The sequence below is a fragment of the Diadema antillarum genome, unplaced genomic scaffold (assembly GCF_040938485.1).
Source record: "Diadema antillarum isolate AM-2024a unplaced genomic scaffold, OU_Dant_1.0 seq00000204_RagTag, whole genome shotgun sequence".
NCBI classification, from domain to species: domain Eukaryota; kingdom Metazoa; phylum Echinodermata; class Echinoidea; order Diadematoida; family Diadematidae; genus Diadema; species Diadema antillarum.
The window spans coordinates 719,189-734,524 of record NW_027271263.1 but is presented as its reverse complement, the minus strand read 5'-3'; the positions used below and the strand labels follow the sequence as shown (position 1 = coordinate 734,524).

At 37.6% G+C, this 15,336-nt stretch overlaps 1 protein-coding gene across 3 annotated transcripts in view; it reads left to right on the top strand.

The window, feature by feature from the left end:
* Positions 1 to 15,336, top strand: part of LOC139728884 (GTPase-activating Rap/Ran-GAP domain-like protein 3) — a 236,383-nt gene that overhangs the window by 176,877 nt on the left and 44,170 nt on the right. For all 3 annotated transcript variants that reach the window (XM_071639821.1, XM_071639820.1, XM_071639819.1), the window contains exon 3: positions 14,922 to 14,990. In XM_071639821.1, coding sequence (XP_071495922.1) covers positions 14,922 to 14,990 — 69 coding nt within the window. The remainder of the gene's footprint in view (positions 1 to 14,921; positions 14,991 to 15,336) is intronic.

Below are 15,336 nucleotides of genomic sequence, written 5' to 3'. Positions count from 1 at the left end.
TCCAAAAATAAAATAAAATTCGTAATTTCAAAGGTTGGTTAATTCTACCGTTCTTTTACATTTTCGGATTTACGAACCTTCGGAATAACGCCACAGATGTCCGCATTAAACGAACCCATTTTCATTCTTTCGGATTAACAAACCTCTAGGTGAGAAGAAGTTGTGTGTTTCGGAAGAACGCACCTTTGGAATCACGAACATCATGCACCAGTTCATTTAATCAAATAAAATGTCGCTGATGATTAGATATGTCTTCTTATATTCAGCAAACCATTAAATCATGTATACAGTCAATGAAAGACAGTACAGAAACCGAGTCATCGTTGAAACGTATGTTACAAATTAATGTGTTCTCTCTCCCTCTGTGTGTCTGTGTGTCTGTGTGTCTGTGTGTCTGTCTGTCTGTCTGTCTGTCTGTCTCTGCCTCTATCATTCTGTCTTTATCTCTGCGTGAATGTGTGTGTAATTATGTTTTCATATATATATTTTTTCTGCTTTATATCAATGTCGCCAGGCCTGACTCGTTTGGCAAGTACGTGATCCACAAGCCGAACTGATGTGTCTGAATGAGTTACCCAGTCTTCCTGTACCAGTAGAATTTGATACCATATACATCTAATATCGGGTGTTTCTCATGCTTATTACAGGGACTAGGTTTTCAATTCTTTGTACAGCCATGAATGAACGGAGACCGTCGTGTCTCAAAACCTGCGTGTTTTCGTCTCAGTCATAAAATCAGCAGGTAGAAGTGAAGGTTAATTACGGGCACGATTCAATTTATCAATGCCGTTAACCCTTTGAACACGACTATTATGAAATATTAACCATTCCATTTTGCACACCACATGGTTTTCATGGTTAACCTATTGGTGGAGTTGGTGGCATCTATTGTAATCTTCCCTGATCACGCCCAATAACATAAAAACAATGTGAAGGAAATTAAATGAAATCAAACCTCCCTTTCGTGATCACATTATGTAAACAATTCTTGACTCTGAAGCTCTCTTCACTGATGAGTACCATTCGAAGTTAGCAAAACTGACCTTGTTTAAAATGAATTCAGAGTTACAATGGTCTACATTGCAAGGTCATCAACTAATCAATTTTGATGACACCTTTCTTCGTCTCTCCATCAATCATCTTAAGGATGATTAAATTCACTTTGAGGAGTTGACTTTGTTGATAATTCTTACCACTGTGCGATCATCGATCAATAATTGATTAATTAATCAAATTCATTCCACCATAATTGTCAAATTATGTTGATGATAGCCGGGCTAACTGGAAAGACAATTAAGTGTAATGACTAGCGCAGCAAACATTAGATGAACATCGGTCCATCAGTCTGGGGATGACGGGAGGGAGAGGGGGGACGTAGTTGACATTCCTGCGTCCAGGGGGTGGGGGGGAGGGGGGTGGTGACGCACCCGCTGGATGTCTCAGTATCAGATTTTTCCTCATGTCAGTTCTGTGCCTTCTCAAAGAGAAACCTACAACAATGTTTGAAGATAGACAAAATACAAATAGGAAACATACTGATGTCAAGATAACGTATATGATTGGAGTTGATCTGTTGTTCCCATTTTCTTTATAAAAATACTGAACGTGATTGATATTAGATATTAAGTTTATGCAGAAGCTGAGGTTCATATTGTCTATAAACGCCATTGTACTCCAGTGTTCTTATCCTTCACAGGATAATGTATATTCATGATCTGTAGTGACTAATGATACGTAATTATGCACATGATATGCAAACTATGCATATACCAAAGAGATTTTGTCTCTTTGGCATGTACACACATGACACATGCACAAGCACACAAATACGCACGCGTACCCACACTGGTACTGTAGCGCAACCGCAATTACTGCTGAACAATTCAAGCACATGGTCACGTATGATGGATGTAAACTGGCCTAATTCCAAATTCAAAGCTTCACTGGTTTTCATATCATTTTCAGTGACAAACTAACTATTATAGCTCTCTACAGCACAACTTCATTCAGTGAAAGATCCATTGTTACGGTACTTATGAAAAGAAACTTCAATTCAAGAAGATATTGTCCTTGCTTGAGAAACCTTCCGATACTTGAGATGCCTTCTATTCATATTACATAGACTGGACTGGTCTGCAATGATCTCTCCTCCACTTTGTAAAATCCCAAACAACAAAGTGAGCAAAGATCTGTTTTACCTTTGCCCTTAAGCTCAAAATCGCAATTTTGACTTTATAGTCCTACAGTATTCTCTGTTTGACAAGATATATCAAGCAATACACGTGGGGGTTTCCGAACAAAAATAGTGGCTAACGGTCAGTTCGTGCTTTCGTGTGACTACTCTGGTTTTTATGAGTCGGCCTATGTTTACAGATAGCAATAACCAAGTTTCGCAGATAGGCAGTAGACACTACAAAACCTTAAAAATCTGAGTTAGAATGGGACTAACCTTGTCTTAAAAACGTATCTTAAGTTGTAAACACATCACAAATTATTCATGCCTGTCGACACCCTGTCTATAGGCTAAGTGATCTAGTGCTCATGCAGTATAAGAGTATCCTTATAGTTCTAACAAACTGGAAAGCAAAACGCATTTTTTTTTTACTTCTATCAGAAACGACCTTTTGAAGTTGAAATCTAGCTGACAATTTCTGACAGTCTGAACTGAAGTGAGAGTGATACGTACTATAAGGTGAAATACTGACCAACGTTGAACACGAATTTCCTCAAAGGATGTACACATTATAATAGACCTCGATAGTGACCTCACAAACCGGGGCTACACTGCAACTTGATAATTTGTTGCCCTCAAAGTCACAGCGCCTTTCATTCATAAGGATTATACATCACTTTTTTTTTCTCTTGAGAATATCAAACAAACCTACAAACTTCGTCGATGGATTATCGACTTTATTTGTTGACAAAATGAGGCGGAGTACAGTAACATTTTGAAATGTGTGCTTTTTCACCAAAATAATATCATGGTAGAGGAATTTGAAGCCACTATATTCAAAACAAATGTGCCTGAAATATGATGCTCTCTTTCCCCGTTTAATACGATTATACACAACATGAAAAGACATTATCAAAATATGAGCTCAGATGCTTAAAGGCGTGTTTACTATTTGCAGATGAAACAAAACCCAGCACTAGTGCTTCAAAATAGTTCTAAAATGTGAGTTAGTGATAGAAACAACCAATGTAAAAATTTGAATCAGTATAATCGATTTTAAGTATTGTTAAATATACAAAATGTGAACAATAGTTGTAATAAAAATGTTTCAAGACTAAACCGTCTACAGTTATGGTTTATTGACAGAAATATTGATATCTCCTTATAGTTTAGGCTTTATTGCGAAAATGTTTTATGGTAGGATGTTTCGTGATACAACAGACCTATATACACATATGCATCAAATGTGATATTTTGAACACTTTTAAAATCACTGCTCCCAAAGGTAAACAGGACCTTTATGTGTGCATTATGTTCATGACTTGGATTTTCTCTGTCCGTTCATGTGTACACATGGAAATGGTAACATGGCATCTTTGTTTCAAAGATGTAAAATTAATGAATTCTTCTTAAATTTCGACAAAACAATAACTAAAAGATTGAACAGATAAAACGGTGACACGACATTTGCTCCAGCAACAAATTAATGCTCCGGTCTTATTTTCTCCAGGGACTTATAGGGTTGGGGTTAGGGAATAGGGTTTTAGGTTAAAGTATGTGAGGATTAGGATTAGTGTTAGGTTTATATTAATGGGTAGAATTTACGTTTGGCTTAGCGTGCAGGTATTTCTTGGGAGCAATATATTTGCAGGAGCAAATGTCATGGAACCAGATGGAATATCTTCAAACTGTTTTTACTTCCGATATTAGAATGCCAACTCGCATCCTTTTCCCTTCTCCATCGAAGCAGCTTGCCTCTTGGTAAGGAACCAGAAGGAAAGGGATCGTGCTATTCACAAACAAGGTTAATAAACAAGTTAATGAAGCGGTCTTAATCCCACTCATGGCTACCCACGCAACAAATATATTTGCACTACACCACACGCACGCATTACAATGGATTGCTATGTTACCATCAACAACTGTATGAGCGTCTTTTTTTCATCAATTTGCCGTATAGCCATAATCCTTTATTATGTACGAATGTTATCTTCAAGAATATGTTGTGTGTATGAAGTTTTTTGTTTTGTTTTGTTTTTAACAAAAACGTGCATATATAGGTTTGATTAATTGCAATTAGGCAGACATAAAAAACTTCACGTTCAGACACAGACACACACTCGCATCCAGTTCAAATTGTGTTGTGCACAAAAGGAATATAAAACTTAACAGCATTTTCTTACTTGAATTTTAACTTTGATATATTGACTGCTGATATGCTTTAAGTTAATAATATTGCATTGTACATATACTGGATTTCATGTTTTATTTTATTTTGTTGCATGTCATGCTTTTTCACTGAGAAATACGAAAATGGATTGAGATTGGAAAGACACATAAGAAAGGGAATAAAGTGAGGATGCCTCAACCATGGTAAAGCGGGTTCCCACTGTCACGATTGGCGCCACGATTGAAATCGTGGTCCTGATCGTGAAGGGATCGTGGTGATCTTATCAAATCTTATCAGATCTTGAGGTCAGTCGTGGCAATAGCGCTAATCGTAGAAAATTTTTGGACGGTTCAAAAATTGTCTACGATTAACACGATTAATTGTTGATCGTGATCATCGCATCAGGTTGTATTGAATCGTATCAAAACGCAGCAAATCTCATCTGATCGTGCCTCTTAATCGTGTTGATCGGGATCGACTTTTTCACTTCCCTTCTACTTTTCACTTCCCTTCTTCTGTATTCCGCGAGTATTAGATATTTTTATACATATCATTATTATAATACATTGTATTACCATAACGCAGACTCACAAAAACGGAATTCCCCGTAATCAATTTGGGGTAATTCTTTAACGAAAAAAAAAAAGAATAGCAAAAATAAAATGGCAGTGGTATGTCTGCACGTATTGACTAACGTCAATATAAAAATGAGAATGATTTCCTGAATCGTGCATTAGTGAGCACACATCAAAGGCAAATTTGGTTGCTTTTTTTTAACTACACTACAGTATTTGTTGTTGTTGGGTTGTTGTTGTTCTTGTTGTTCTTGTTCTTGTTTTTAGGGGGGCTAAAAAAGTATTGTTTCTTGTGTCAATCGCTGATGTTGTTTCATCGTCCATCATTTGACCCCTTCACATCTATTGTGACACTTTTCATGTTTTGTTTTTGTGGTTTGGTTTTTAGAGGAAAATAGCTGTGTCTACTCTGATAAAACTGCAAAATCCATTTAGTTTAGAATTGTTGTCAGATAATGCAGCCAAGATCTAGCAGCCCGTGTCGAGTGAGCATAAGAAAGAGTAGTTGTGTCCTCATTGAGTAAGCATGTACACTTTAAAGATGAAGCAAAAACTGCAAAAAATGTACTGTTGATATTGAATAAGGGAGGGGTGGCACAATGAATCCTAAAGTAACAACACCACTGAAACATTCACCGGAAGCAGAATGTTTCTCATACCCCACAAAAATAACTTTTGTGACTTTTGAAAAGTGACCGCTGTCACTCATACATGACTATAGAGATCACTGTCATTTTTCACATAGAAGTTAGTTAATAAGTGTAGCAATACCCCTGCGAAATAATTTTGCTTCAAACTTATTTTTTTAAGTGACATTATTTTAGGGGATTTACTTTTCTGTTGTGTGTATATCGGTTTGTGTTAAACACTGTTAAATAAAACAATTAATCAAGCCAAACCCACCAAACTTTTAATACCTCAGGAGATAACGACATTTTGAGATAAAAAGGCATATGATATGCGAATATGAAATCAAACACATAAGCAATACTATCAATTCGGTCAAGTGTCTTATATTGAGCCTATAACACATACTAATGTTAGCATTCAAAAAGATCCAATTCTCTTTTCTTGGCTTCCATTTCATCATATTTTCTTCATGTGTTTCAAAGGAAGGTGAAAACATTTGTCTTGTTTTTTTTTTCCTGGGGAAGAGGGGGCAATAATTTGATCTTGCGTATGCATTGTTTCTTTTTTTTTGGAGGGGGGGGGGTGCTGAGGCCGAGCATGTCGATTCAATAATCTTTAGGTTGAATTAGAAGAGGGATTTTCTGACTTGTTGGCTGGCCTACCAGCGCTGCTTTCTCTCTGATGATAACGTAATCGTCATTCGCAATATTGCAAAGGTCACGTTGTCATCATCCTCAATCAGTCAACCCTTGCCATCATCAAATGTTGTGGATAAATAGGCCTAATCACTCTTCAGAAGTTATAGAAATAATGAAAGTCATTGTCAGCCGGACTATAATATTCCCATTCGGGTCCAATCGTGCCTTAAATGGAAATCACTTTTGATCCCGATCGTGAAAGATATCGTATCTTATCTCAACAGCCCGCATTTGTTCGCGGTATTCGTATTGGAACGTATCAGAACGTAGCTGCACGCACCAGATCGGGGATCCCGATCGTAATGATCGTGTTAGATCGAAACCAAGCGTAGATTTAATCGGGACAATCCTATCGGGTCATATTTGAATCGGAGACCACATCGTGACAGATCGTATTGCTTGAAACAGACCAATCGTGACCATATCGCATCCAAGCGAACCAGCACGTATTGACTCGCATAACCTCGTATCCACACGTGAAATGTCAGACGAGTTCAACAAATTTTCCACGATCAGTTACGAATGTCCAATCGTGGCGTTCGCAATGGATCGCACGATAGTGGGAACCCCGCTTTACAGACAATGCAGTGCGCCTTCCACACAGACTCATCCTCTCGTTAAAATGAAGCATTTGTTGTCCTCTCAAAAGCGGAAGTGGATGACGTCATAGATAAATCACGTGATGCGATAATTACATAGACGTCCTCCACAGCCTACATTCGATGAATGCATTGCCATGAACTCATGAATATTCTGGTTTTAATCACGGCGGGGCACACAGAAGCGTGGTTTATAACAGCAACAAATAACATGGTGCTTTATACAATCCATGTGCCTTGCCGCTTCTGTAATGAACGAATGCCTACAAAGGATATAGGTATGGAATAAACAAAATTTGGGGGCCCGAGTCTGTGTAACTGAACCCTACCATGCCTCCAGCCGCTGTTAGTACAGTACTGCAGACAGTCTTTAACAAGTCTGCTTCTTTTCAGTTTTGCAATGTCAAAGAATGTTGAAATGTAATTCTAATCTTAAAAGAATTAGATTCTCCTTCCAGTCTAAAAAGATTATATGTACGTGGTTTTTCTTTTGTTAGTGAAATATTTATGATTTTTCTTTTGTAAGTGAAATGTCTGCGTAATCAGTGTATTCTGTGTTGAGCATGTGGCATTGAATGGGTTCAGCCATTGTGAGAACATTTTCTCTTTTCTTCTGTCTAGCGTCCTTGCATGTGTGTTTATTTTGTTAAGTAGTCTTTCTAATTTCATTTGCCTTTCTGTTTTGGTCCTTATTTTTGGCACAGGCTCTGCATATCTGTTTGTCTAATGACCCTCCTGTCTGTAATGCAGGTTGTCTATTAGGTATCTGTTATGTTGTCAAGTTTGTGTAAACGTTTGTCTCCTTACTAATTAACCTTGAATACACGGCTTCCTTAGATAATTATGATATCACTTTTCCTCCTATCCAGCCCTCGTTATCTCTCCACTTTCTTCTCTCTCTTGCTTTCTTCCTCTATCTATCATCAATTCATCTATCCATTCCCGTCTACCATCCATCTGTCTATCTACTTATCTATCTATTTATCAATCTGTCTATCTATCTATCTATCTAATTTAGTATCTATCTGTCTATCTATCTATCTATCTGTCCATCTATCTATCTGCACTATCCATCTATCTGCACTATTCATCTATCTATCTATCTATCTATCTGTCCATCTATCTATCTATCTGCACTATTCATCTATCTATCTATCTATCTATCTGTCCATCTATCTATCTGCACTATCCATCTATCTGCACTATCCATCTATTTATCTATCTATCTATCTGTCCATCTATCTATCTGCACTATCCATCTATCTGCACTATCCATCTATCTATCTATCTATCTTCCATCTATCTATCTGCACTATCCATCTATCTGCACTATCCATCTATCTATCTATCCATCTATCTATCTATCTATCTATCTATCTATCTGTCTATCTATCTATCCATCTATCTATCTATCTATCTATCTATCTATCTATCTATCTATCTATCTTTGTATCTGCATGTTTGTAAATACCACAGGCCTTCCAAAGAGATTTACTGCCTTTAAAGTTGCTTTCTAAAAAGATGGGTGATAGAAAATGTCGCATTGGTGAAGGGATTTTATCCGTGCTTTCGGCTCTAATCCCCTCCATTATCAACGCATTATCAGCATTTATTATTATTGCCCTTTTAGCGGGATTTTGTTATTGTGCTCCGAGACGAAAAAATGAATAAAAGGAACCATATGATATTATGATTTAGCTAGAGAGGTAAGAGGGCATTAGCATTTCTGTAATGGGGTACCCCTGATAAGAAAGGTCTTAAACCTAATTCTTCCCTCAACAGTCTTATCACTATTAACCCATTGAAGACTAGTCACGAATGTATTTTGAGGTGTCTATGGGAAACGTGTGTTATAACAAAATCATCTCGGCCTCCATGGGTTGAAATAAGACGTTGGTGCGAAGCTTTTTTTTTTCTCGAGCTGGAAATCATCCCTTAAATGGCGGAGAAGTTTATTCACCTTTTCCATTGTCTTGTTCAACCTGAGATTATCTCAGGATCAGTACACCGACATGCTGCACATCATCTCTTCAATTCAATTCAATTCTTCAATTCAATTCAATTCAATTCCATTTAATTCATTTGTTTTATTCTCATTTTTCTTCCAACAAAACATAACTCAAAGTAAATCAGGAATCATGCAATCATAAGCATATTACAAAGTATGAAAAATGAAAGATAGACGATCTCCTACTTCTCATGTTTGCGTAATTACCTGAATGAATCATACAGCTCATGAATCTAACAGTTATACGAGTTATACAGTGCACCTTTGTAAGTATAGCCCACGAGTTCAACATCAAGTAAAATAGGCCCATGGACTATACGGTCCACGAGCTAAACACTAGGCATATAAGGCACACGAGCTAGATGTTATAAAAGTTAAGCCCATGACCGTATACTGTCGAGCTCGTGGGCCTTATTTTCCTAGTGCCTAGCTCGTTGGCCTGCTTTTTACTTAATATCTCATGGACCTGTTTTACTTGGTATCTAGCTTTTTGGTTGAATGACTCGTGAGTTTATGACTAATATAATTTTTTCAATGTCTAGTTCTTGGGCCGTATCACTCGTGGGTATCTAGCTCGTAGGATGACCCCTCGTAGTGAACTTGTTAGAGTGGTTAAATGTAGTACCTGTGCTTCATTACTGTATCTGTGAATATTATCTTCCCCGAGCTGCCCCGATAGTTGCTCAGTGAAGGAGGCATTCAGATCGTGTCTGAAGAGGACATGATCGGTCATAAGTCAAGAAATGAAACCTAATAAAACATTCATATAAAGAATATTATTACACGTATAAAACCACTGATAAGGTGCTTCATACTGGTGGTTCTGAGCTCATCATTTTAGAATAAGAAAAAAAGATGAGAATTTGCTGAGAGAAAGAAATTGCAATTAAATACGTATATGCAACGTGATATACAAAGTTATGAATGTTTTGCGATTAAGATTTGAATGAAGAAAAATCATGCTGTGTACAAATGACAGAACATTTCGGTTGATGAACGAATTTACAGCTAACCATTCTTTGCCTCAAGTCCTTGTCTATCCAGTCTTGCTATCAGGCAGTTTTGAATCCAAACTTAATAATCTCGCTTGTATTATTAAACCAAAAATGTCAACAACAACAACAACACTGTCAACAACAATAACAACAAAATCCTTTTTGGCTACAGTAGCATTCTACTTTTAAAGCTACTCCTTCATGCGACCAGACCACGGAAACTCTTGTACTTCCGCTGACCGGAGTGCTGTGATTATACATCGGAGTATGGTTAAGGGTCTAGTAAGTCCTCGAGACCGCTACTGTGTGTGTGAGTGTAAATGTGTGTGTGTGTGTGTATGTATACATATATCGTGTATGTGTGTGTATATATCTAATAAAGGACATGATGTACCAGTGGGCTTTAATTGAATGGTGTCCTTGGAAAAGGGTGACAGGAGTTGAGGAGGATAAAGCACTTTAGATGAAAGAGGAGAGCGCGTCGGGAAAAGGGGGAACCTCATCCCCGTCTCGGTCGCTTTAAAGACAGACACGACTCAAGTACTCATATGAGCAACTCGTGACAGACTGATTTGTCTAGTTTTTCTTCCTTTAATATTATCTCTCTTATCCTTAGAATGGGGGGGGGGGTGGAGGACACAGGGGCTCTTGTGGGTCATGCGAATGTCTGAACGCTTGCATCACTAGTATAGTATATAAGGCTTACAGCCGGTGTGAGGTTCATGACTTTTTGTCGTGAAACGTAAATAGGGCTGCAGTTTGTTATTTCGAGTATTCGTTATTCCGAAGATGAAATAAGGTTCGTTATTCCTATGATTCCGAAGGCTCGTTAATCCGAAAAGCAAAAGGAGGTCCGTGAGTATACGCACCTTTCTTTGGTTTCATGATTAACGAACCTTATTTCTTTTTCTCCTTACCATCAAAAGCGGATTTAGCACCTTTTAGAAATCTATCGATATATCTTTCTATTTATTCATCTATCTATCTATCTATCTATCTATCTATCTATCTATCTGTCTATATATATATATATATATATATATATATATATGTGTGTGTGTGTGTGTGTGTGTGTGTGTGTGTGTGTGCATATGTCTTGGAAGATTTTAAGCGCAAGTCGATTTAACTCCATTCTCGTTAAGTTGAGATGTTTGCGACCAAAGAGGCTAAAAATGAAAAACATGGAAAAATACACTTTATTGAAAAACGGGTTTCTTTAAATTATAACTTACAAGAACTATATTCTTGAAGTTCCTTGAAATTCCTTGTAAGTTTACAAGTGTGGTATCATTGAAAATGTTGTATTCTGCTCTATTGGATGATAGACTTAGTTTAAAATGTTAAAAATGGCGCTTACCCCCTTTTCGCTACTAAGTTTTTAATCAGTTCGGTATGTTTTGTAAACCGGAGTCAGTCCTCCTCGAAATATTGTCAGTATACCGGACTACAGGTGATGTAACCTTGGTGTGAAACCTCGATATATTTCACCTCCATCATGTCGATACATGCATCAACTATTATCAATGTATACCGTGTTTGTGACATGTGAACAGTCAACATGATCTCCTTACTCAGAGAAGATTACTAATAAAATTATAAGTTCCCGGGGAAAACCAATTATTATCTCCAATGACACAGGTTTCGCATTATTTTCCCTTTTCTTTTCTTCCTTTTGTATATACTTGGCGCGCGAGAGTAGACCAATTTCTCGAAGGCAAAAACTTCTTACCTTTCAAATCACACAGATCTGTATAAGTCCTCAAGCAGACGTCTAATCACACTTGTGCCGTATTTGTTTCATTTCCATTGACGCACTAAAAAGTGGGTAATGCTAGTATTTCAGTAATCCATAACCTTCCCTTGTATTTCTGAAGTAGCTTGAAGTTAAAGAAGTTTACCTCACGGTTGCTATCTCCTCGAAGATTCCTTACTCTTCCAATATTTTTATGTTGGAAAGATCCTATACTTCTTCAACAAGACAATTTCTTCTCAAACGCATCCTAAGAATTATTGCTAACATGTTCAAAAGTGTGCTAACTACCTTGAGATTTCCCACGAGTCCCGTCTGCCTTCTAATGTCCTGTCGGCACAGCTACTCTAGATAATGTGTTGTTAGAAACCAGTCTTCCTTGTTTAAAGAGGGCATCTTGGCATCTTGACCTAGATCAAAGCTTGATCGCTAAGCCGTGACACACGCTGTGGAAATACCTGTCTAATACAATGAAGGAGTATTTTCCTCAAGAGTAATATTTGGAATGAAATCTTAATGTTGGCTTTCATGGATTAACACTCCTAAGTTAACGTCCTCTGATTAATTCGACTATTATCTGGTTGTACTGGTTTGGATTTGGCATAAATCTCAAAACGAAAATTTTTCGAAAAAAAGAAAAAGAATGTCTCAGTTTACTGGAATTACTGAAATACTGAAATAATTTACTGAAATAAATTCATGACAGTCAATTACTTTGTTCTGTTGTAGTTTTCACATTTAGTAACGCGATATCTTGTACAACAAATTGTGCTCTGTATCACATAACAAACCCACGTCAGCGCGAAAGGTATAGGAAACCAATAACTAAAGCTCCACTTACATTGCGTCTTAAACAAGAAAGAAACGTAGAGATGTGCATACTCACAGAACATTAAACTACTATAGGAGCCTATAATATAAATCATATAATTGTTGTCTCAGGGGAAAATAAACCATGGAAGGTGTCATGTGCTTACTGATATGTGTATACCTGTGCAGCTGTGCGTACCTGTGTTGTGTGTGTATGCATAACACGCCATAATTATGTCCGACGCTATCGCCATAATATGCCGCGAGTTTTGATGCTTTAAGATAATCCAAATTCAAAATTCAAAATACAACATGTACCTTCAAAATCTGGGACCCCTGTGAAGTGAAGCACAAATTTGTCATTGAATACAAATTTGTCATTGAATTTTTACGACATCCCGATTACCAGTAGTCGTTAGACAGTTATTAACTTCAAACATTATTTCTGGACGATTAGCCTGCTCAATGAGGGAAGAGCAATGTTTCTTTAACATATTAAATCCGTGTTGACAGCTGAAGAATTAAATAAGAGCACTCGTGAATGCATTTAATTCGATTCAATTCATTTTTTTCATATTTTTCAACAATATATAAAGAAATGTTTGAAATCGAACATGCATTTGAAGGATATACAGTAAGCAAACATAACAGTATTTGCAATGCCTATAATCAATCGAAAAATATAGGATAGTTTGAAAATGTCAAGTAATCAGCTGAATTTCTTTGCCACAGTTTACCGCAGGCTTGATACGCCTTATTTGTGTGCTTGAGTGCCAAATGGCTCAGAAAACCCCATAGCGTTGTACATACTGCCCAAGTCCTCGGCACAAAAAGGGTTATGGTGTTTGAAAAGCTACAAATATGTTAAATTGAATAATACTCCATTCTGCGTTAACCTCATTCGTTGAAAATGGCAGGATGGTTTTTTTCTCTTAACTTGAATAGAGCATTAGGTCGTAATGTATGATATTGCATTGAAACACGCGAAAGGATTAGGACATTCGTAGCGAAAAGACGCCATAACGCATTTCTGTTATTTACTTTTAACATGGTAACGAAATTCGAGGAAAGAGACAAACCATTATGTAGTTGCACCATGAACGCAATGGCCAATTTAAAAGGCAAGTCGAAATCTGGTCTAAAATTAAACACAAGAAACTCCCCATCAATCAGTCTTAGCTCACTACTGATTGAGTTCTGACAGCTGATTGTGTGAGACCAATGACTAATGACCAATGACCGATGGCCTGCTCTAGCTGACCATTGTGACAGTCAATAATTGCTTCAATTCTCCACCGTGGGCGGATACAATTGAAACGAATTACGCATATCATGCTACCACGGCCGTGCTTCCATTTTTGTATAATGAGCGCAAAGTCATTCATTTTCATCTCATTGTACAAGGCAAAAACAAACAGAAAATTCCTCAAATTTTTGCGGATGGTCACGCTAATCAGATTCGTGTGCAAATTAATGCTGATGTGTTTATCTTTGCTTTATCCAATTCTCGAATTAAAAACAAAGTCGGACAATGTTGTTACATTCTTCTATTTTTTTTTCGTGAGAAGGACTCGACTATCAAAAGACATAGCTTTATGGTCAGACATCCGGGCATTTATGTGACACGGGGTCACGAAGAGCGGCGACTCCAGTGAAAACAAACTTGTTGGAAAACTACAGATCGGCGTACTTTTGAGACGAAATTATCTATTTTTCTTCCGCAATAATAATGATCTATCTTTACATTTCTTATAACCACAAGAAATTCTATCGAAAAATCATGAAGGAGGTTGGTAGATCGAGGATTCTGAACGCCGCCAGTTCAACTTCGTGAACACCGTGCATGGTCTGTGTTGTCTGTATCACCACGGATTCGTAGACTGTTGTGTGCAATGCATTCACGCCCAAGTTCCGCACATGCAGAGGCTATAGCAATTTGTTTTTACTCCAGATACCTGAAGTGAAGTTTACCCGACTATTAGAATACACGCTGTCTTGAATAAAGACTAGCGAAGAGAAGATGATGAGAAATATTCAAAACTGAAGACTCGCGCCTTATATACAACAACAAACTAAACGACATCCAAGCGGCTTCTGGCGACTGTCTAGAATACTAAAGTTGTCAAGATGCTCTGCAATTCAAGGGTAGATTTGACCGTTTTGAATGAAATTGATGAAATCAACTCAACAAAATGTGCACAAATTAGCGAATTCGGGCAAGCAACAAAACTATGCAACAGCTCAAATATCCTAGACCGTGTATTCCGACGCGGGTCGGAATACACATACACATTCAAACACATGACTTGCGTTCAGATATTTATTTGATTCTTTGTAGGATCTATCCATGTCTCTCATGACTTTATTGATTTTAACCTTTCTATTAATCTCCATCAAAGTTTGTTGTCCTCTCCATCTCGCGATCTTTCTCTCTCTCCTTCTGTCTGTTCTTCCTTTATGCGACTTAGGAGGCATTCATTCATTATGTTCTTTTCTCCTTTGTTTGTTTACAGCTGGTGACGAATGATCGAGATGGGATGACGTCAGGAAGATTTCGAGTCGAAGATGGAGAGAGAGACGAGGTAAGAAAATAAGGAAGCAAACATGGGTGAGTGGCACTGGAGTGATGCGGAGCGGAAACCATCACACGTTGTTTCCATCTCAAAACTCCTTGTTACCTGGACCAATGCACATTGCGCCTGCGCAAACACCCTGTTGATTGTGCGGGCTTTTTCGCGCGTAAAGCGTGATTTTTACTGATCAGACGCTCGTAAGGCAGAACTTTGAGAAAGTTACGGGGAGACGAAGAGGGGCATTTGTTTTATGATCTTTTCTGGGGTTCATTAACTCGCGTGTAGGCAAATATTTGTTTTTCACTGTCGACTTTATCCACAAAATCGTTGAAAAGGAGTCTCCAAATAGCTTTTA